At 40.1% G+C, this 23,837-nt stretch overlaps 1 protein-coding gene across 1 annotated transcript; it reads right to left on the reverse strand.

Moving 5' to 3' along the window:
- Nucleotides 1–4,818: 4,818 nt before the first annotated feature.
- LOC132901138 (microtubule-associated protein 4-like) lies at nucleotides 4,819–23,208 on the reverse strand. Its single transcript, XM_060943492.1, has 13 exons — nucleotides 23,058–23,208; nucleotides 22,309–22,413; nucleotides 17,303–17,497; nucleotides 14,862–15,671; nucleotides 10,843–11,231; nucleotides 10,476–10,637; nucleotides 10,128–10,233; nucleotides 9,597–9,847; nucleotides 7,430–7,522; nucleotides 6,490–6,571; nucleotides 6,301–6,401; nucleotides 5,799–5,982; nucleotides 4,819–4,832 (listed from the first exon to the last, which is right to left on the reverse strand). Exons 1-13 carry the CDS (start codon nucleotides 23,206–23,208, stop codon nucleotides 4,819–4,821), a joined length of 2,643 nt encoding a protein of 880 aa, XP_060799475.1.
- Between the last annotated feature and the right edge of the window lie 629 nt (nucleotides 23,209–23,837).

The following is a 23,837-nucleotide window of genomic DNA, read 5'->3' on the forward strand; positions in this document are numbered from 1 at the left end:
TTCTGCACCGACAAATAGTGGAGCAATATCAGAAAGGAGTTCGACAGTGTAAAATTGCAAAGAGTTTGAACATATCATCTACAGTGCATAATATCATCAGAAGATTCAGAGAATCTGGAAGAATCTCTGTGCGTAAGGGTCAAGGCCGGAAAACCATACTGGGTGCCCGTGGTCTTCGGGCCCTTAGACGGCACTGCATCACATACAGGCATGCTTCTGTATTGGAAATCACAAAATAGGCTCAGGAATATTTCCAGAGAACATTATCTGTGAACACAGTTCACCGTGCCATCCACCGTTGCCAGCTAAAACTCTATAGTTCAAAGAAGAAGCCGTATCTAAACATGATCCAGAAGCGCAGACGTCTTCTCTGGGCCAAGGCTCATTTAAAATGGACTGTGGAAAAGTGGAAAACTGTTCTGTGGTCAGACGAATCAAAATTTGAAGTTCTTTATGGAAATCAGGGACGCCGTGTCATTCGGACTAAAGAGGAGAAGGACGACCCAAGTTGTTATCAGCGCTCAGTTCAGAAGCCTGCATCTCTGATGGTATGGGGTTGCATTAGTGCGTGTGGCATGGGCAGCTTACACATCTGGATAGACACCATCAATGCTGAAAGGTATATCCAGGTTCTAGAGCAACATATGCTCCCATCCAGACGACGTCTCTTTCAGGGAAGACCTTACATTTTCCAACATGACGATGCCAAACCACATACTGCATCAATTACAGCATCATGGCTGCGTAGAAGAAGGGTCCGGGTACTGAACTGGCCAGCCTGCAGTCCAGATCTTTCACCCATAGAAAACATTTGGCACATCATAAAACGGAAGATACGACAAAAAAGACCTAAGACAGTTGAGCAACTAGAATCCTACATTAGACAAGAATGGGTTAACATTCCTATCCCTAAACTTGAGCAACTTGTCTCCTCAGTCCCCAGATGTTTACAGACTGTTGTAAAGAGAAAAGGGGATGTCTCACAGTGGTAAACATGGCCTTGTCCCAACTTTTTTGAGATGTGTTGTTGTCATGAAATTTAAAATCACCTAATTTTTCTCTTTAAATGATACATTTTCTCAGTTTAAACATTTGATATGTCATCTATGTTCTATTCTGAATAAAATATGGAATTTTGAAACTTCCACATCATTGCATTCCGTTTTTATTTACAATTTGTACTTTGTCCCAACTTTTTTGGAATCGGGGTTGTAATAAACATATGGTTTGGTGTTGTTTGTAATACAGGCTCCTTCGTGACTGCATGGGAGTTTCCATTGGGAGATATGAAGTACATGGGAAAGGTAATACTGGCTCACTGTCAAACTCGGGTGTTTAAATATTCTAATTTTAGTCTGGTAGCTTGATATTGATATGCTATTTCATATAATTTAGGCATACACATTTTGTTAAAGGGGAACTGAAGTCATTTTTAAACTTGCTTTATTTCTCAATTAACGTGTTATTCAATTATGTTTTCGGTTTTAGTAACCTTATATCGTGACTCATATTGGCATATTATATTACACTTTATCGGCCTTTTCGGTTTTTAGCCATGTTGAATGTAGTTCGTATGGTCCACAGCAGGCATCGCTTATCTGCGCGAGACTTGTGCGAGACTTCAAACATGAAGTGTCAGCGCCGCCATTTTGAAAACTGTTTACACAGCGGCTAGATCGCCATATCATTCCAATTTAGATTAATTTCGAGATTTGCCAACTTCATCAGTGATGGAGATTATTCCATATGACTTCAAACCAACGTGGAGTAGAGAAGAGTTGGAAAGACGACAGGATAAGGATGAGTCCGTCGCGCTGGTATTTACGTCATTACTGTCGCACAATTAAAATGTGCCAGATCAGGCGGTTGGTGGGTTTTCAAAATAATAAATACATATTATACTGAACACATTTCGCACATAATCCTCACTAAGGTTTCGGACAGCACTACAAAATGGCATCCCCACTATATAGTGCCCTATAAAGTGAGTAGGAAGCGATTTCAGATGCAGGGAAAACTTCCGGCTTGATTACATCAGCATTCGAAGGAGGGTGCGCGCGTCTTTTGACAATGTTGGCAGATGTTGGTCACTTTGATTTCCGCTGTACATTTTACTTCCGTCCTACAATGTCTCGCACAGGTCTCAGCGAATCTCATTTACGGCCATTGCTTTGACTGATGTATTACAGAGCATATTTCAAACACTCATAACTTGCTATAGCAGCGACAAAATAGCTATCAAAAATGCATTCGTACATTTTATAAAATGAGAAATAGAATCTTGATGATAAAAAATTTGCCTTCAGTTCCCCTTTAAATGAGAACATTTTGGACAAGGGATTCTCATTTTCAAATTGCACTACTTGGTGCTGTCATTATGTATGATTATTTTGACCCTTGTACTTCGTGAAACAGGAAGGAACATATATGCATGCATGGTTCTGTATAGTTACCAGTATGAGACTAATACAGCTTCCATCCAGCACTGTACATCGAAACCAAGCTAGCTCTGAAACCATGAGTACATGACCACAAACCTGCCGAATCCTTGTACTGAGGTCCAATTTATATGATGCATCTGAGGAAACAAAGAAGATGGTCAAAGAAGAGAAAAGTAGCGGATAATGGGATGACGGAAAGGTGATATAAAGCCAATGTGTTAAAAGGCTTGGCTTTTGTTCTGCTAGTGTGCTGGTTTCAAGCCCATTCCCTAGCTACTACAGTATGTGCAACAGGCTAGGTTGAGACGAAGGAGACTGTGGAGCTCAGAGAAACACTGCAAATGCATTATGGGTGAAATGTGGCTGCCACTCAGGAATAGACCAGGAGATGATACTGGTGCCACGGTTCCGTGTAAGCTTATGCATCCCCTTGGAAGCCCAGCCTGTAGGATTCAGTCTGAGGAAGAAAAAAATGTAGAGGTAGTCAATTGTTGATCTTGTTCATAAAAATTAGCATTATGTTTATATAAAAGCTAATAATTAGAAAATAAATGAAATGAAAATATGAGAAATTGTTGAAAGAATCTCATCTCATTATCTGTAGCCGCTTTATCCTGTTCTACAGGGTTGCAGGCAAGCTGGAGCCTATCCCAGCTGACTACGGGCGAAAGGCGGGGTACACCCTGGACAAGTCGCCAGGTCATCACAGGGCTGACACATAGACACAGACAACCATTCACACTCACATTCACACCTACGGTCAATTTAGAGTCACCAGTTAACCTAACCTGCATGTCTTTGGACTGTGGGGGAAACCGGAGCACCCAGAGGAAACCCACGCGGACACGGGGAGAACATGCAAACTCCGCACAGAAAGGCCCTCGCCGGCCACGGGGCTCGAACCCAGACCTTCTTGCTGTGAGGCGACAGCGCTAACCACTACACCACCGTGCCGCCCTGAAAGAATCTTGTTGAAAATTTTTTGCATTACCATGTTTTGATAATTGCGTTGTGTTTTGATAATTGTGGAGGAAAATGTCAGGATTAGGACAGTACATTTTATTAGTATTCTACAGTACTGTGCAACAGTCTTAGGCACCTTTTTTTTAGTGCAAACTTTATGGACTTTAATTTATGACTTCTACATTATGGTACCAGTACAAAAACACTTTAGATTTCCAAACATTAGCTTTCCAGCACAAAATTAAATGTTACAGAAAAACATTTGGATGTCAGTAAAGAAAGCAACATATTACATAACGGGCCAATTTTCAGGTAAAAACATAAGGGCTGCTGGGTTTTACTGCAAAAATAAGAAGGAAATGTGACGGTCAAAGTCTCCAGAAGAACTGCAGCTGATTCTGTAAGATGCTCAGGAAGACTTATAGCTTAGTTTCTTATAAAACTGCACTAACTGTACCTGAGGCTACTTTTTTTTTTAAGCAGAGTCATCACACCGAACACTTTTTTCATGCATTACTGCTTACTGATCTTTATGGTATTTTTTTAAATGTAGAAACATTTAATCTCATTATTACCTCCGCCAAGGAGGTTATGTTTTCGGTAGCGTTGGTTTGTTTGTTTGTTTGTTTGTTTGTCTGTTAGCAACATTACGGAAAAAGATATGAACGGATTGCTCTGAAATTTTTTTCCAGAGGTGTGACTGGGCACAAGTAACAATCCATTAAATTTTGGCGGTGATCCGGATCACCTTCTGGATCCCGGATTTTTTTTAAAGGATTCTTGGCGGAGGTCTGCGCTCTCCGAGTGCTTTTCTAGTTTTTTAAGGCATCGTTGCTCTACAGCATTTCATTGCAGGTGCCTAAGACTTTTGCACTGCTACTGTATGTAACTGTAATCATCTTCTTAAAGAGGCACTTCCTCTCCCCAGAGCAGAGATGTCTGGCGTTTTTCTTGTTGGCGTTTCTGTAGCTGAGAAGTTTTTTTTATATGGGGTGGGATAGTTAATCCCACACCAAACCCTCCTCCCTTCTCATCCAGGCTTGGGACAGGCAATGGCAATGGGTAATAATTGTGTTTAGTCAAAATTTTATACAAATGATACTGCAAGTCAAAATTTCTGGCATTTTGTTTAAAAGACCTTAGTTTAAATGCATTAAATGTCAATATCTGACCAAGGAATAGGTATAGCATAAGTAAACTGATAAATTATTATTAACTGTTTCGATAAATTTGAAATAACATTTATTTTATTAGAACAATCTACAACTATTATAATTTAATGTAATTTAATCCATTTGGAAATTAGGAACATGTCTTACACCACATATTTCTGTTTTACAGTTAAGAAGGTTTAACCTCCAAGTGTGCCTGAGTTTAATAATGCACTCATTTCGAGCCCCTTCAGGAATTGAGATCAACCAACACAGCCTGAAAATAAGCACATAAACATGCATATATAAACACGTCCATTTGTAAAGTTGTCAGTTTAAAGAGTCATTTCATTTGAGCTCAGATTTAAGCTAAAGTCAATAATGGATAACATAAAAGGCTGTGCTATAATACCATCATCACACAAGTGCTTGATTTGATAATGCACTTTTCCACCACATTAGGCATTTCTAGGTTTTAGGTCGCTGCTGTCCATCAAGTTGGTGACTCTGAATAATAAAGAAATTCTTAACAAACCAAGCTTAGACCCCTTATATACATTAATGAAAAAATATTTTGAGATGATGTGGACTGGACATGGAGATGTCAGACATCAGATGTCATAGAACATCTAGAGTACAACCCCAATTCCAAAAAAGTTGGGACACTGTGTAAAACATAAATCTTTTACAGGGAAGGCCTTCCTTCTTTCAGCAAGACAATGCCAAACCGCTCTTTGCACATATTAAAACTGCATGGCTTCATATTAAAAGAGCCCGGGTGCTAAACTGGCCTGCCTGCAGTCCAGACCTATCTCCCATTTAAAACATTTAGTGCATTATGAAGTGCAAAATACGATAAAGGAGACCCCAAACTGTTGAGCAACTGAAATTGTATTTCAGGCAAGAATGGGACAACATTTCTCTTTCAAAACTACAGCAATCGGTCTCCTCAGTTCCCAAATGTTTACAGAGTGCTGTTAAAAGTAAAAGTGATGCAGCACAGTAGTAAACATGCCCCAGTCCCAACTTTTTTGAAATGTGTTGCTGACATCAAATTCAGAATGAACATATATTTTTCAAAAAACAATAAAATTTCTCAGTTTCAACATATGTTGCCTTTGTACTATTTTCAATGAAATATAGGGTTTCCATGATTTGCAAATTATCACATTCTGTTTTTATTTACAGTTTACACAGCGTCCCAACTTTTTTGGAATCAGGGTTGTACCTGCTCTGTACTTACTTGCGGCAGGGATGTGTTTGTCTTGACTTTGAGTATTCCATAGTCCCTGTCCTTCAGAGGGTGCAGGTGGGGGTACAGTAGTGCTCTCTTTAAGCCCATTCTCTTTCATCCCTCCATTGGTCTTAATGGGTGGGCTTGCAGGAGCAGGTGGGCTTCCTTCAGATTTCTGTTGATCCCCTACCCTCTGTAAACAGATTACACATAAATAAATGCCTACATTTTTTTTTGTCTTTCAGATTTAATCAAGTCACACACTGATTTTAGTTCAGTTAAACTTGTTCATATTTTGGACAGCTGAAATTGCTAGTCGGACAGCTGATTATAGCAACTGTCTCTTTTGTACAAATAAATTATGAATAACTTTTTAATTATTACATTATTTATACATACGCTTGCTCATGCATTTGACTAAGAGAATCCTTAAACAGTTAATATCCTTTAAAATTCAATATATATTTATGTAAAAACACTGCAGGTGATACACTCTTCTGACTTTCATTACCTCAGCATGGTCACCTCCTGGCTCTTGGCCCACATTGTCCATTGATCCTGTTTTGGACTTGGGCTTGCTCTTCTGAGATTCAATCTTCACATTACCACCACCTATTATGGGTCAGTGGTTAGGGGAACAAAATATGCTCTCCATATATTCACACTATACAGAACAGTCAGCATAAAATCAGTCTCTTACCTGGCTTATGGTTAATGTTGTCCTTGGAGCCGCATTTTGAGGTCACTTTACTCAAATCAACTTTTTTATTCAGAATCTGAACCTGAAAATTAGTCCAGTAGAGGGTATTAGGTTCTCTGTTATACTACAGATAAATCCTAAATGAAAGATTTTCAGTCCCTTTACCTCAATATTAAAATGTGAAAACTGACCTCTAAATTTCATAACTGATTTGAAACAGGGCAGGAAAATAGTAGCCCAAGTAGAAAAAAATTCTTATTGCTATTCCTCTAAGACGCTGAGGCTTTGGGAAAAAAAAAACTCCTTTCCAATTTCATATTCATTAAATATGAAAAGTTTGAAATGCTATGGTAATTGTTTTATCCATCCAGCCATTATCTGTAGCCGCTTATCCTGTCCTGCAGGGTCACAGGCAAGCTGAAGCTTATCCCAGCTGACTACAGGCGAAAGGCGGGGTACACCCTGGACAAGTCGCCAGGTCATCACAGGGCTGACACATAGACACAGACAACCATTCACACCTATGGTCAATTTAGAGTCACCAGTTAACCTAACCTGCATGTCTTTGGACTGTGGGGGAAACCGGAGCACCCGGAGGAAACCCACGCGGACACGGGGAGAACATGCAAACTCTGCACAGAAAGGCCCTCGCCGGCCCCGGGGCTCGAACCCAGGACCTTCTTGCTGTGAGGCGACAGTGCTAACCACTTTACCACCGTGCCGCCTGTAATTGTTTTACATTACCTGTTAAAGTTTTCTGTATTGTTGAAAACTATTAAGGTCTGAAGGCACATACACATGTAGACACACAAATCATGACCTTAGCATATGGTTCTGTCTAGGTTGAGAATGAATGAAAGATATAAAATTACAGTATTAAGCTCAAGAAATGCTTCCATTTGAATTCACAGTAAATGGCTAATGAGATACGAAAACTTACTTTTCCTCCTCCCGGGACATGCTTGATGTTGTCCTTGGAGCCACAGCGGGATGTGATGTGGCTGAAGTCCAGTTTTTTGTGGACTATCTGAACCTTTACAAATAATTATTAAGTCACTTGAGAGTTCATAAAGATTAGAGTCAATTTTTATATGTAGATGGCTGAAAAGAATTGTTTTATCTCATGCATGAAATAATGGAAATTATTTTAGATATCTAGTCTTTGTCTTACTGTATATTTAGGGTAAGACAAGAACAATTCTACAGTCATAAAAATGCTATAACACAGGGGTGGGTTTCCCGAAAGCCTCTTAAGGCCAAGCGAGCCTTAAATGACCTCTTAAGAGCCATCATCAAGCTAACGTGGTTTTCCTGAACAACATCGTAGCCCATCGTAGTTTGCTCAGAATTTACGAGAGACCCGGACCACTTGTTCAAAACAAAGAGCGACTCGCTCGCCGCCGAATACACAGACTGCGCATGCACCTCCGAAGGACTCTCACAGTCAACGGGGGAAACTGGTGCTGAATCTGCTGCCGGCGTTAAATTATTTTTCTTGTACATTCCAAGTACATCGAGTTAATTGTTAAATAAATATATGCAAAAAAATTATGAATATATTTCAATGTGTTATGGAATTATGTATGGATATCGGAATGTCACACTGATATTGCCATAGTTTAATCAAATTAAACTCCATTAGGCAAGTGATTATTGAATTTAGTGGGGGTTTTTTTTTATATTTGTATATGTAAATACTTAATTTATCTAGAAGTTTTCTCTATTTTCTATTCTCTGTTTATCTTGTAATGATGCTGCTGGAATTTTTTATTTCCCTGAAGGAACCCTCCCAAAGGGATCAATAAAGTTCCATCTAATCTAATCTAATCTAATCTAATCTAATCTAATCTAATCTAATCTAATCTAATCTAATCTAATCTAAATGAGACATATTTCTGCACCTCTAACATTGTGTGTGTGCGCGCGCGCGCGAGAGAGAGAGAAGGGTTATATATATATATATATATATATATATATATATATATATATATATATATATATATATATATGTATATTAGATAAATAAGAGGGTCAATTTATAGGGAGGTCAATTCAACCTCCTTAGGTACACACTACACAGATCAAAACCTCTCTCTCTCTTACATGCGCGTACACACACGTATAAGGGAGAACATTGCCCACTTGGCATTGTGGATAACAGCTGAAATAATCCTGACTGCATGATTGGGGGGTAACAGTGAAATGAGCGAGCACGGGGAACACATTTACTTAATTATTTAGCTTATTATTTGCTCATTCGTTTGCCTGAACATTTGTTCATTTAATTAAAAACATGCTTGGAATTTTAAAAATTGCCCCAAAACGTCACACATCACACACATCACATTATCTCTAGCCGCTTTATCCTTCTACAGGGTCGCAGGCAAGCTGGAGCCTATCCCAGCTGACTACGGGCGAAAGGCGGGGTACACCCTGGACAAGTCGCCAGGTCATCACAGGGCTGACACATAGACACAGACAACCATTCACACTCACATTCACACCTACGGTCAATTTAGAGCCACCAGTTAACCTAACCTGCATGTCTTTGGACTGTGGGGGAAACCGGAGCACCCGGAGGAAACCCACGCGGACACGGGGAGAACATGCAAACTCCGCACAGAAAGGCCCTCGCCGGCCACGGGGCTCGAACCCAGGACCTTCTTGCTGTGAGGCGACAGCGCTAACCACTACACCACCGTGCCGCCCGCCCCAAAACGTAAAATAGTTTAATTAATTAATTACCAAATAATATATGCAATGCTTCCAGATGATACTATATATTATCTTATTTTAAACACTTTATATTTCATTAGATTTTGGTTAAAAATGAACATCATGTAACCTTAACGACTGGATATAGCAACTACTAATGCCTTCAGCAACGACAGTATGATTGCCTTTAGCAACTATATCAGGGATGTGCATTGCAAAGACGCTCTTTGTCCTGTTGCTCTTTAGACTTCTCATGAATGAGTTCGGAAAAACCACGTACATAGACAACATTCGTTGTTTAAGAGAGTCTCTCAACTCGCCCTTTAGCTCTAAAGGGCGACGTTATCGGGAAACCTACCCCAGAGTAGTATCTTTCCCCTGGACCACTGTACCTTGCCTCCACCAGGCTGGTACTTCATGTTGCCTGTGGAGCCAATCTTTGAGGACACGTTCTTTAGGTCAGGCCGGGGTGTGTTAGGGACTTGAGTATTGCGTGGTGCTCGTGGCACTGGGGGCTTCTTTGGCAGTGGCACCTGCTTGGGCACAGGGGGTTTGGTGATGCGGGAGGGCCGAGGGGCTGGAGTCCCATCAGTGGCTGGTGCACTGGCTGCATTTGCAGGGGTCTTCTTCACTGCGGGTTTAACTTTAGCAAGGTGAAAAAAAAAGATTATTTAAAAGCATAGCAGAAAATACATAGAGCATAAGGCAATTATTGCTCTTGTCATAGAACTAGTAACATTTGAATTACAGTCATTAGAATATTTCTTATATATAACCGAATATGACATTCTAGTTTCATTATAGAAACTAGATATTATTCCAAAAATGATGCTATACAAATTATTCATTCATGATGTCATTTTTGCTCTGATTTTTTAAATTTGTTTGTTTGTTTGTTTGTTTGTTTGTTTGCTAAATGCTACCTGAGGAGCTACTGGTCTTGGTACCAGATGAGCCTTTTGGAGCTGATGCCCCATTAAACTTTGGAACTGGAGGCTTCTGCTGGACTGGAGTCCTGTTCTCTGAGGTCTGAAATAAAAGAATACACAATACTTTGGTGTCTGAGCATGTTTCTTTTCATAACTATGTAATAACAATGTACTTATACTACATTTTTTACAATTAAATCTAGCTTGTGTTCTTCATATTTAACTTTTATTTAACTTATATAACTAATCATATTTATTCAATTATCATCTATTATTATTTCTGGATGAGAACATCTGTCTTGCCCAAATAACCACAAAACCTGAGAGAAAATGTTTACCCACCTTTGCCTCATGGGTAGAGGTGATACCAGGAGGCTTCTTGGTGCCAGTAGGAGATGTTTTCTTTGCCGCAGGGCCTTTTTTATTTGCTGAACTGGAGGTGTGGGCACCAGAATTTTCTCCAGTGGAATGTGAGCTTGGCTTTGCTGAGTTTTGTTTGTTTGACTGCATTTGTTTTCATATTACATCCATATGTAAACATGGTGAACAAAAAAGAGTATCTTAGTATCAAACACTCTCTTAACTGTGTAAGAAATTATGAAAAATATTTTCCTTGAAGTCCTCAATTTTTTGTCATGCCATCAAACATTTGAACACAACCACACATACTGGTATAGCAAGGTTTTTATCCTTCTTCCTCCAGACATACCTTAACTTTATCAGGACTGATCAAGTCTTTAGCTCCATTAGCTGCAGTGGGTTTGCTGGTCTCTTTGGCAGCCTTCACATTTTTCTCGTTCTTGACCGTTTTGTCCACCTTTTCGCTACCATTCTTCTTCTCCTCCTTCACAACCTTTTTTGCCTCTTCAACATTACTCACTTTCTCAAGCTTTCCATTCTTCTCAGTTGTAGAGTCCTGTTTCTCCGTCTCCTGGATCTTGCCCAGATTGTCCGCGTTCTTGTTATCAGTCTTCTCTGTGTTTTCAGGTTTGTCTGCTTTTACAAGTGTGTTCAAAGGATCTGTCTTTAGTGAAGTGTCAATTTTCTCTATCTTCTCTTTTCCAATAGCGTCTTCTTTCACTTTAAAAAGACGAAGAACTTGTTTATAAAATGTGATCTGGATATATGTACTAACTTACACCTACATTTGTCCTCTTTCAAGGCCTATGTGTCTCATCTCAGGACCAGGGATTTTTTTGTCTCACAGAAATACTCTGTTATTCAGGGGGGAAAAAAATATCATTTCTACAGCACACATTTCAATAATTTTAAAAAAATGTAAAAACGGACCACAGAATGTATTGTGTTTATCTGCCAAAATGATGAAAAGAACAAATATGTTGAATATGTAGTCAAATATACAGCTTAATTGATAATTAACTTCCCAATCAATAATATTCCAAGTAATAATTCTAATGATTGCACTTCGAAATGGAAACATGTGTGGCAGATGTTTTAGCATGGTTTAGTGTGGGTCTGCTCTGGGTGTTCGGGGATGAGCTCGAGGGATAATAACTAATGTTGCACACCTGAGCCGTGCTGTCCCACAGATATTTATACGATCTCTCTTGTGCCAAATCTCACAATTGTTCTTTAAACAGTGTAACGGCAACTTGCATGACAGGGCAATTTGTACCTCAAAGGCTTCAAGAGACTCCAAGTGAACCCTGGTGGCCATAATTTCATGAAACTTACATTCTCACTGTAAATTCGCATTCATAATTCACAGGGAACACATGCTGCTACTACATTCTGGGAGGTTATAATAATCACAAAATGACAATATAAGAAGATCTCTTACCTGTTTTATATGAAGTATTCATCAAACAATGCAAACCATAAAGAGAAAGAGAGAAAAAAAAACAATGCATCATTATTAATAGATGGATCTATTGTAGATATTTTGTCTTTGATAAAGCAAGTTGTCACAGGACAAAAAAAAAGAGTTTGAGTAATTCATTTCATGTAAACAATTGTCAGGAGGAGTAAAACTAAATAAAATATACATCGTTAAACAGCTCATGCGAGACACACCAAATAAATACAAAAAATGCACTCTAGGAAAAGCTGCAAGGAAAGGAAGGAAGTTGGCTGTTATCCAGAGAAAAGGCTTATACTGTATGATGCACTGAACAGCAGTCTGTGTGTTGTGACAGCACTGGCATTTCATTACATGCAGTAAATATCAGCCAGTGAAGATCACTAGTCAGAAATTTACCCAGAAACATTTTCTGTATAAATCAGCAACAATAACATTCACACTTTGGTCACTGGGACCCAAATAGCGCTCATGCAGCACTGTCTTATTCACTGATGCATCACAGGGAGTTCAGCCTTAAAGTTCATCCTTAATTAAGTTCAAAGCTCCAGAGTCTGCATGAGAAAGACTTCCAGTAGACTCTGTATCTTAAGAGTGATTCATCTTCGGGGTCACCCGAATGTAATATTTCTTTCGTTTGTTCCTTAACTGGTCACAGATGTGAAAGTCATCTGTCCTCTAAACAGTCTCTGGAAGTCATGCCATTCAGACATGAACATTCCATTTCATTTTCGATTTTGTCTCTTCTCATCTCATCTCATCTCATTATCTCTAGCCGCTTTATCCTGTTCTACAGGGTCGCAGGCAAGCTGGAGCCTATCCCAGCTGACTATGGGCGAAAGGCGGGGTACACCCTGGACAAGTCGCCAGGTCATCACAGGGCTGACACATAGACACAGACAACCATTCACGCTCACAGTCACACCTACGGTCAATTTAGAGCCACCAGTTAACCTAACCTGCATGTCTTTGGACTGTGGGGGAAACCGGAGCACCCGGAGGAAACCCAAGCGGATACGGGGAGAACATGCAAACTCCGCACAGAAAGGCCCTCGCCGGCCACGGGGCTCGAACCCGGACCTTCTTGCTGTGAGGCGACAGCACTAACCACTACACCGCCGTGGGTGTGAATGGTTGTGTCTCTATGTGTCAGCCCTGCGATGATCTGGCGACTTGTCCAGGGTGTACCCCTCCTCTCGCCCATAGTCAGTCTCGCCCTTTTCGATTTTGTAATGATTTTAATTTTCAATCTAGTTTTATAGAACAGCATGCAATATGGGCTGGACTTAGCAATGCTAGAATATTAGATTCTAGAATCACTAAAATGATTCTCAATCCTGTTCCCGGAGCCCCCCCTGCTCTGCATGCTTTCCATCTTTCACTGCTCTACCTACCTGACTCAACTCATCAGTGGCACTTCTGAGTAGCTGAGCACACCGGAATTATCCAAGAACATGTTCATCACACTCATTTCAATAAGGTGTGTTTGGAGCAAGGATAGCTAGAAGATATGCAGGAAAGGGGGCTCCAGAAGGAGGCCTGAGAAACAGTGTTCTAGAGTTAGACTCTTGCTGGGTCCAAATATTATACTGTATCGTCTCCTCTAATCCTTTCCATGACAAATGAGTCATATTTCAGCAGCAAGATCTTGCTTCTTGGTTAGCTCAACCACATGAGTCATTTTTATAAGGTCAGAACAGAGTGCTAAATTTGAGCTTAACTACAAAGAACGTTGTTGCTAGCTAGTCAAGGTCACAATGTGTATGCAGAAGTCAATACTACCTACCAAATGTGTTTTTAACTGCCCTCTGACATTGTGGAGTGGACAAAGAGGTGGATAAGGTGAATACAGAGTAGTTGAGGTAGCTAATAAGAAGTTAGCATGTATTTGGTAATATGTTTGTTTTGTCCATTATGTTGGCAATTAAGGGGTGGTACGGTGGTGTAGTGGTTAGCATTGTTGCCTCACAGCAAGAAGGTTCTGGGTTCGAGCCCAGTGACTGACGGGGGCCTTTCTGTATGGAGTTTGCATGTTCTCCCCGTGTCTGCGTGGGTTTCCTCTGGGTGCTCCAGTCTCCCACACAGTCCAAAGACATGCAGGCTAGGCTAACTGGTGGCTCTAAATTGGCCGTGGGTGTGAATGGTTGTGTCTCTATGTGTCAGCCCTGCGATGATCTGGCGACTTGTCCAGGGTGTACCCCTCCTCTCGCCCATAGTCAGTTGGGATAGGCTCCAGCTTGCACAGGATAAGCGGTTACAGATAATGGATGGATGCTGGCTATTGACATGTACTGACTTTACAAATCTGCATAAACCCAATAAAACATACCCTTGAAAAAAAAAATCTGGATAACTGTTTGAATCAGATTTGTAATACTGTTGACTTAAGCAGACAGACCAGTGGACACTTAAGACTGACTCCTGTCTAAAGAATGTCCATATAGTTAAAACTACTACAGAGGAACAGAGGTTGAACTCCTAATAATGCAACTTGGCAACAAAAACTAACTTGGTGCTTGAGGACAGATTTTTAACTAATATTATCAGTGAGTTATATTCTGAAAAATAAATAAATACCAAGTATTTAATTAACCCCTATAGTGATTAAACTCTTGGGTTGTTATTTAAGTATTTATTTTAAAGTATATTATTCTGCTTAGTTACTACATATTTTTTCATTAACTACAGTGAAACTAAAAAGAACATTATGCAGTTAGAAGAAGGGTTAATTCAATACTGGAGGTTTTTATTGCCATTCAACTTTAATCCAACTTTCATGGATATGTTTTACAATATGATACTAGAATGAATGTGGTATTCCTATCAACTACAGCCACATGTAAGCAGAAGAGGGCCCACTTCTTTGAGCCATGCACTAAGGAAATCATCTCCATATATTCTTCACCAACCTTGGTGGGACTTTGCCAGTGGTGGTTCCTGATGCTTTGTTTGAGAAGAGAGGGAAGCAGGACCTGTATGATTTTGGCTTACTACAATGCTGGAAGGGTCTGATGCAGAAAGACCACTTACAGATGAATTGTTCTGGAAGGTTTTGGTGTCTGCATGTGGGCTAGAGATGGCATGTACAGTAGTTTCAAGGCCAGAGATGAGATTCGGGGTCAAGGCTTGATTGCTCTGGGATAGATCAGGGCTGTTAGACAGTAAGATGGTATTCTCCTGAATTATTGTTGCTGGGATAGCTGACTGAAGTGTAGTTGTAAAAGAAGGCAATGAACCCTCTTGTTCAACAAAAGTAGTAGGAGGGTCTTTGGCTTCATACATGTTAGGAACAAACATATCCATATCTATGTCCATTGCAGTATTTGGGTCAGTAGGAAGAGAGAGGCTACCTGTATTTGGTAAACTGGCCCACTCTTCAGGGAGCTTCATTCTGCTCTTACTTTTCTTCGCCTGGATCCGTCCACCACCCCACTCTCGAATTTCGCTCTTCCAGCTCTCGCCATTACCAGGGGATGAACAGTCTTCTTGGTTAGAGCTTTTAGGTTGGGTTTTCTCAGGAGATCTGAGACTTTCCAAGAGACCATATGCCTCTTCACTAGCTTCACATTTCTTCCTCTTCTGCTGTACAGCCTCATCTGACCCTTCATCTGATGTGACATCTTTATGCAGAGCCCCTTGGTAACCCAAAAGTTCTGAGGGACTCTGCTCTGCCTTGTTGGGGGAATGGGTGAGCATGGCCTGACCTGTCCAAGAGCATACTTCTTGATTTTGCAAAGAGGAAGAGGAAGTGTCATTTGTCACCATGCAAATAATTTGTGAACAGTTGGAAACAAAATGCATCACCAATACATAACCCTAGAATATAAAGGTCAAAGAAACACTGTATTCATCGTCTATACACCACAGGCCCCTAACATCGTAAAGAGATAAATGAAATGACATCACCATCCAACATTTGCAACTAAATGGAAGAAAAGTTAGCTATTTTGCAGCTATATCTTAACATATACAAGTTAAAGCTATCAAACCTGTTTTGAAATGTACGTAGAGCTCAGCTGGCTAGAAATGTACAGTCAAAAGAGGCGTTTAGATTTCAGCATCAAAGATGCATGTTAGTATTTAAAGGTGATTAAAGGTCAGACTTGTCAGAAAATGTTCAAAAAATAACTGTTGACGTGTGTGCAGTCTGTTAATACGGTGTATATCTGAGGAAAAATGTTTTCAAAGGATCTGTGTAAACGGCATCAAAGGTCAGAATGTTCAGTGAATACACCATGAAACGAACTTTACTGTGTAAAAAATCAGGTCGTGTTTTGGAGAACGTTTCTGATGATTTGATGCCCACGACTGACAAAGGAGAGACAGTATGCCATCCCTCTCACTTAGACAGCACAGCCAATTTTGCTCCCTAGGCTCCCAGTAACAGTTGGTTATGGCATTATCAGGATTTACACTCACGATCACTGGACAACTGGGTGAACACTTTGCAGTTGCGCCACAATTTAAATGAATGTTCCCATTTGTAATACTTAGCGAATGGTATAATTTATTTCTTCAACTGTCAGAAACAGACTTCTGTGAATTTAATACTTGCCTGACTGTGGTATTAACCTGTGCATACAATCATCATTCCTGAAGTGACATTCAGGTTTATTAAATCACATTATGGGTGGAGAATTAATCTGTTTGAATTGACACTATGAGGTTCTTTGCACCTTTGGTAGTGTGTTAATCATTACAAATCAGACGACATGCTGTTTTGCTGATATGAAAAGACACTTTTCTCCATACGCTCTGCTGGTAAATCAGCTTACACATTTTTTGTGGGTTTTATCAAGACAGCAGGCGATTTTACACACACAATACTTTAGTAAGTCAAGGAGCACAGAAAAAAAAAGTCATGAAAGATGCTAAAATTGTTTACTTGACTGTCGATACAGTGCAATACAGCAAAGTTACACATTATAATCAGCAAAGTTACACATTATAGATCATCTTTATTCTTTTGTTGCTTTTAAATATCTTAATTTTATTTTATGTTTGCAATTTAAGGGAAAATTATGAGCTCATAAAAAGTTTTGATTTTTTTTCTAAATCGGATGATGGATGAAAATGGTGAAAATACTGTCTAAATGTAATATAACATTGTGACTCATCCTTAATAAGATTAAATCTAGAATTTTATTTCTGGTCACTCTAAAGTGAAATAATAACCACAAACTTGAGTTAATAAGTTAACATAATCTTAGTTATTTTTAAGGGCACAATGACCTATGTTTGAATTCCAGATAGTGACATGGTTTGGTTAATTTTTAGTTAATACTGAAAGTCTATCTTACCTTCACAGGTCTGCAGTGTGGTAGATACATTAAGTAGAGTTGAAATTTACCTGCAGGTTTGTCCAAGATATTGTGAGTGCTTGTGTCAGATGGTTTACTGGGGGCCAGGAAAGGATTTGGTGGTTCATTAGCATGTAGGATAGATGTCTTCTGAGATTCAGCCATGGTGGGAGGTTTAGTGGACTGAAAGGGGGCCAGTCCTACATTCATATTAGCACTTGGATTCATTCCTTGTTGGGTGAAACCTGCAGAGCACAACAGAAGAAATGTACCAAAATGGGTAGCTCAAGCTATTTCATGTTTTGACTGGTCAACTTCTCTCTCATCTCTCTCATTATCTCTAGCCGCTTTATCCTTCTACAGGGGCGCAGGCAAGCTGGAGCCTATCCCAGCTGACTACGGGCGAAAGGCGGGGTACACCCTGGACAAGTCGCCAGGTCATCACAGGGCTGACACATAGACACAGACAACCATTCACACCTACGGTCAATTTAGAGTCACCAGTTAACCTAACCTGCATGTCTTTGGACTGTGGGGGAAACCGGAGCACCCGGAGGAAACCCACGCGGACACGGGGAGAACATGCAAACTCCACACAGAAAGGCCCTCGCTGGCCACGGGGCTCGAACCCGGACCTTCTTGCTGTGAGGCGACAGCGCTAACCACTACACCACCATGCCGCCCCCTGGTCAACTTCATTTCATTTTTTAAAATATACTTGTACAGCCATCCCTGCATTTCAGGCCTGTAACACATTCCAAAAATAAGTTGGGATGGGGCGGCACGGTGGTGTAGTGGTTAGCGCTGTCGCCTCACAGCAAGAAGGTCCGGGTTCGAGCCCCGTGGCCTGCGAAGGCCTTTCTGTGTGGAGTTTGCATGTTCTCCCCGTGTCCGCGTGGGTTTCCTCCGGGTGCTCCGGTTTCCCCCACAGTCCAAAGACATGCAGGTTAGGTTAACTGGTGACTCTAAATTGACCATAGGTGTGAATGTGAGTGTGAACGGTTGTCTGTGTCTATGTGTCAGCCCTGTGATGACCTGGTGACTTGTCCAGGGTGTACCAAGCCTTTCGCCCGTAGTCAGCTGGGATAGGCTCCAGCTTGCCTGCGACCCTGTAGAACAGGATAAAGCGGCTAGAGATAATGAGATGAGATGAGAAGTTGGGATGGGGGCAGTTTAGGGCTAGTCATGAGGTAGAACAATTTAAAAATGATGTGATTTGAAACAGGTGATGTCAACCAGTGATTGTAATCATGATTTGGTACAAAATCAGCATCCAGAAAGGCTGAGTCTTTGAGGAGTAAAGATGGTCCGAGGAGCTTCATTTTGTCAACAAGTGAAAAAAATTATTGAAATGTTTAAAAACAATGTTCCATAAAGAAAGATAGGAAGGGATTTGGGTATTTCACCCTCTATGATGCATAATATCATTAAACGATTCAAGGAATCTGGGGGAATTTCAGAACTTCAGAGGCATCTGGGATGGACCATTACACAGTGGAAACATGTACTGTGGTCAGACGAATCAGTATTCCTGGTGTTTTTGGAAGAAATGGATGCCATGTGCTCTGGACCAATGACGAAAAGGACCATCCAGGCTGTTATCAGCAACAAGTCCAAAAGCCAGGGTCTGTCGTGGTATGGGGTTGAGTCAGTGCCCTTCGCAAAGGTAACTTACACTTCTGTGATGGCAGCATCAATGCAGAAAAGTACATTGAGATTTTGGAGTGACGTGATGCTTTCCAAACAATGTCTTTTCCAAGGATATTTCAACAAGGTAATGCAAAACCACATTCTGCACACATTACAAATGCATGGCTGTGGAAGAAGAGGGTGCCTATCTCCTCTGTCCCCAATAGAGAATGTGTGGCGAATTTTGAAATGAAAAATATGACAATGACGACCCTATACTGTTGCACACCTTAAGACCTGTTTCCAGGAAGAATGAGACAAAATAACACCTGAAACGTTTCATTACTTGGTGTCTTCAGTCCCTAAACATCTTTTAAGTGTTGTGAGAAGGCATGGCTACATTATAAAGTGGTAAATGCTTTACTGTACCAACTTTTTTGAAATGTGTTGCAAGAATCAAAATTAAAATGTGTTTATTTTTGAAAAAAAAAATTCATGAAGTAAAACATCAAATAATGTGCTGCTGTGTTGTTGTTGTTTTAAATACAACCCCGATTCCCAAAAAGTTGGGACAAAGTACAAATTGTAAATAAAAATGGAATGCAATGATATGGAAGTTTCAAAATTCCATATTTTATTCAGAATAGAACATAGATGACACATCAAATGTTTAAACTGAGAAAATGTATCATTTAAAGAGAAAAATTAGGTGATTTTAAACTTCATGACAACAACACATCTCAAAATAGTTGGGACAAGACCATGTTTACCACTGTGAGACATCCCCTTTTCTCTTTACAACAGTCTGTAAACGTCTTGGGACTGAGGAGACAAGTTGCTCAAGTTTAGGGATAGGAATGTTAACCCATTCTTGTCTAATGTAGGATTCTAGTTGCTCAACTGTCTTAGGTCTTTTTTGTCGTATCTTCCGTTTTATGATGCGCCAAATGTTTTCTATGGGTGAAAGATCTGGACTGCAGGCTGGCCAGTTCAGTACCCGGACCCTTCTTCTACGCAGCCACGATGCTGTAATTGATGCAGTATGTGGTTTGGCATTGTCATGTTGGAAAATGCAAGGTCTTCCCTGAAAGAGACGTCGTCTGGATGGGAGCGTATGTTGCTCTAGAACCTGGATATACCTTTCAGCATTGATGGTGTCTTTCCAGATGTGTAAGCTGCCCATGCCACACGCACTAATGCAACCCCATACCATCAGAGATGCAGGCTTCTGAACTGAGCGCTGATAACAACTTGGGTCGTCCTTCTCCTCTTTAGTCCGAATGACACGACGTCCCTGATTTCCATGAAGAACTTCAAATTTTGATTCGTCTGACCACAGAACAGTTTTCCACTTTGCCACAGTCCATTTTAAATGAGCCTTGGCCCAGAGAAGACATCTGCGCTTCTGGATCATGTTTAGATACGGCTTCTTCTTTGAACTATAGCGTTTTAGCTGGCAACGGCAGATGGCACGGTGAATTGTGTTCACAGATAATGTTCTCTGGAAATATTCCTGAGCCCATTTTGTGATTTCCAATACAGAAGCATGCCTGTATGTGATGCAGTGCCGTCTAAGGGCCCGAAGATCACGGCCACCCAGTATGGTTTTCCGGCCTTGACCCTTACGCACAGAGATTCTTCCAGATTCTCTGAATCTTTTGATGATATTATGCACTGCAGATGATGATATGTTCAAACTCTTTGCAATTTTACACTGTCAAACTCCTTTCTGATATTGCTCCATTATTTGTCGGCGCAGAATTCGGGGGATTGGTGATCCTCTTCCCATCTTTACTTCTGAGAGCTGCTGCCACTCCAAGATGCTCTTTTTATACCCAGTCATGTTAATGACCTATTGCCAATTGACCTAATGAGTTGCAATTTGGTCCTCCAGCTGTTCCTTTTTTGTACCTTTAACTTTTCCAGCCTCTTATTGCCCCTGTCCCAACTTTTTTGAGATGTGTTGCTGTCATGAAATTTCAAATGAGCCAATATTTGGCATGAAATTTCAAAATGTCTCACTTTTGACATTTGATATGTTGTCTATGTTCTATTGTGAATACAATACCAGTTTTTGAGATTTGTAAATTATTGCATTCCGTTTTTATTTGCAATTTGTACTTTGTCCCAACTTTTTTGGAATCAAGGTTGTACAATTCAGGTCAAAGATTATTTACAAATCACTGTTTTCAGTTTTAATTTCAATTTCAACATACTGTCCCAAATTTTTCTGATTTAGGGTTGTATTTCTAAATACCTTGCTTGATATTTAAACAGGAATTCACATACATGAATTCACAACCCCCCAAAAAAATTCTCATATCAAAATTGATATGTGATTACTGTATCATAGATTAAATGTACCCTTAGATATCTCAAACATGACTTAGCAATATTAACAAACATATTAAATCTCATAATGTCTTACTTATCATTAGTCATTCATCTTCACTTACTGCTTTATCCGGTCAAGGTCACAGTGGATCTGGGGCCTATTCCTGGAACACCAGGCAAAGGTGGCGTGAGGGGTGGGGTGCTGACTCAACAACATTAATTATTACAAAATGTAACGGAAATCGTCTTGATAAATGTTTAGCTAACTAGACAATGCTGTAGGGGTAAATTTAGGGGATGGAATATTTCAGTGCTCAGAAAGGCTGGTCAGGATTCAAGGCATCTGGGGCTGTTGCAAAAATTCTACAGTAATAGTCTGAATATCAGTCTAAATGAGTGTCCTTTATCATGGTATGCCCTTTGACCGGGCATTCCCATAATTATATATTTTACATTTAAAATGAGCATATTAAGGTTTCTTTTAAAAATGTATTAAAATATGTATTGGCTCTATTGTACTGTCTACATTGTATTTAAAAAAAACAAACCCTTTTTTTTATAATTATATCAAACTGTTTTCAGTTTCAGGACAGCAACAGGGACTGTTGCCGGCTCTCATTTCCGGGGTCCCCAGTTTGATCCTGACCTCAGGGTCCTGTCTGTGCCGAGATTCTGTGCTTGTTCTTCCCGTGTCTGCATGGGTTTCCTCAGGGTTTTCTCCCACCTCTTAAGAACCATGCCAGTGGTTGGATTAGCTCAGTCAAACTGCTAAGTGTGAATGATTGTGTGAAGGTGTGTATGGTGCCTTGTGATGAACTGGTGTCCCACCCAGGGTACATTCCCGCCTCATGCACAGTGATCCCGTAGGCTCCTGATACACTGCAATCCTGACTAGGATAAAGTGGTTAACGCAAGTGAGCTGGAGCAAGAGTGAGAGTCTGCATTTTCATAGATAACTTGAATATCAATATAGATTTATATGGAAGCCAAAGTTTGCAGATTACACTAATTAATTATGCTTTTTAGCATCACGTTTTGGTTTTTATTTATAATTTTTTGAAATGCCTTGTAGACGTGCAGGAGTTGACCTTACCATACATGTCAGTGTTCGAGGTCTGGCCAAAGCCATTTTCACCCAGAGAAGCCTGGCACTGACTCCCAATTTGCCCTACAGGCAATTCAGAAATGAAGCTAGGGTCTGAAACAGTACAGAGAATAATAATTTAACCATCGTACATTTGCCATGGCATACACATAGTCTCTGTTCATCGAGCTTTTCGCTTTGGCCGAATGAGACTGATATTTTAGGCCTAATCAGATGGCCATCTTCATGAATTGCATGTGACAGCCTGATTTACTGTGTGCCCAATTAATGGTGGCAGGGAGAAACATGCCTAAAATAGTCCAGGGCCCATCCATACTCCTGATCAGTTATAATGTGAGAGGAAGTCAGAGACGGGTGTTGCTGAAATGAGGAGAATAGGAAGAGAGCATGGGCCCATTTTTATTATTACACAACCAGCTGTGATCATGTCAGTTCTTAGCTGTACTCTTTCTATGTCAGGTGTATCACAGGTGAAGAAGAAAATTAGAAAACTGCTTGACAGGCTTAGATTTTATGGTCAGAGCTAGTACAAATAGACTGCAATATTATTAATTACGGATATTGTTATCTTTAATATAAATGCCACTGATCAATAAATGGCATAATAAAACAATCATTCATTTTAAACATTTTCCTAATATGATGTCAACATGTAGCTAGGCTTTAGTAAAATTTTCAAACTTTCTGTTAGTATGACATTAAAAATGCTTAGATTTTGCTGTGTGGATTTTGCATACCTTCTTTTTTCCCATCAATTTTATCCATGGGATCACCAACTTTAATGTCAAAACTTCTTGCCTCTGGGGAAGCCACGTTATTTTTCTTTAACAGATTATCCTGGCCAGACTTGGGAGTGCCATTTGTATGGACATCACCTTTAAAGTCCATTGTCTTGGTCAAGCTGAAAATCAGACATATATAGACCAGACAAAAGATTAATTTGCTCACTTGTAGCAGGATAAATGTTAAGATTGCTGATAAAAGGGAAAAATTAAGACTAAATCTTAGTAATAGCAAGGCCCATTATGTGTTAGTAACGGCAAGGGCTGGAAACATGAGCAAAACATTATATTACAGTATGCTTTGCACTGTTACATATTACAACCGCAGCTTATTTAACTACATAGAGACATGTTACACATTTAAAAATTGACCTGCGATAAACAAAACGGTTATGTTTATCAGACGATGAATCAAAAAACACCTTCAGGAACACTCATTGGGAATGTCTGAGGTTGGGCAGGATGCTCGCAGTACAGTATAATAATGTGTTGCAATCCTCTGTGGTATCAGTATTACAAAGGAAGGCCACTGCTGTGATAAGAATAAACAAAATCAATATGGCGCTGTGCTATAGGATATCATAACATCACCATATCAAAATGGGCTCAAACAACACAAGACTAATCCCATTCGGGCTACTTTACAGCTCAAAGAAAGCCATTAATGACGTGCATTTGACACTGGTTAAAAACAAACAAAAATATTGTTAAACACTGATTAAAGATCAACTTCAA

Source organism: Neoarius graeffei, chromosome 17, assembly GCF_027579695.1.
Source record: "Neoarius graeffei isolate fNeoGra1 chromosome 17, fNeoGra1.pri, whole genome shotgun sequence".
NCBI classification, from domain to species: Eukaryota; Metazoa; Chordata; class Actinopteri; order Siluriformes; family Ariidae; genus Neoarius; species Neoarius graeffei.

Coding starts and splice junctions, on each gene's coding strand:
- LOC132901138 (XM_060943492.1), bottom strand. CDS start 23,208: ATGGACTTTAAAGGTGATGTCCATACAAATGGCACTCCCAAGTCTGGC. Junction 22,414..23,057: donor AATTGATGGGAAAAAAGAAG/GTATGCAAAATC, acceptor GTACTGTTTCAG/ACCCTAGCTTCATTTCTGAA. Junction 10,234..10,475: donor CCTCTACCCATGAGGCAAAG/GTGGGTAAACAT, acceptor CTTTTATTTCAG/ACCTCAGAGAACAGGACTCC.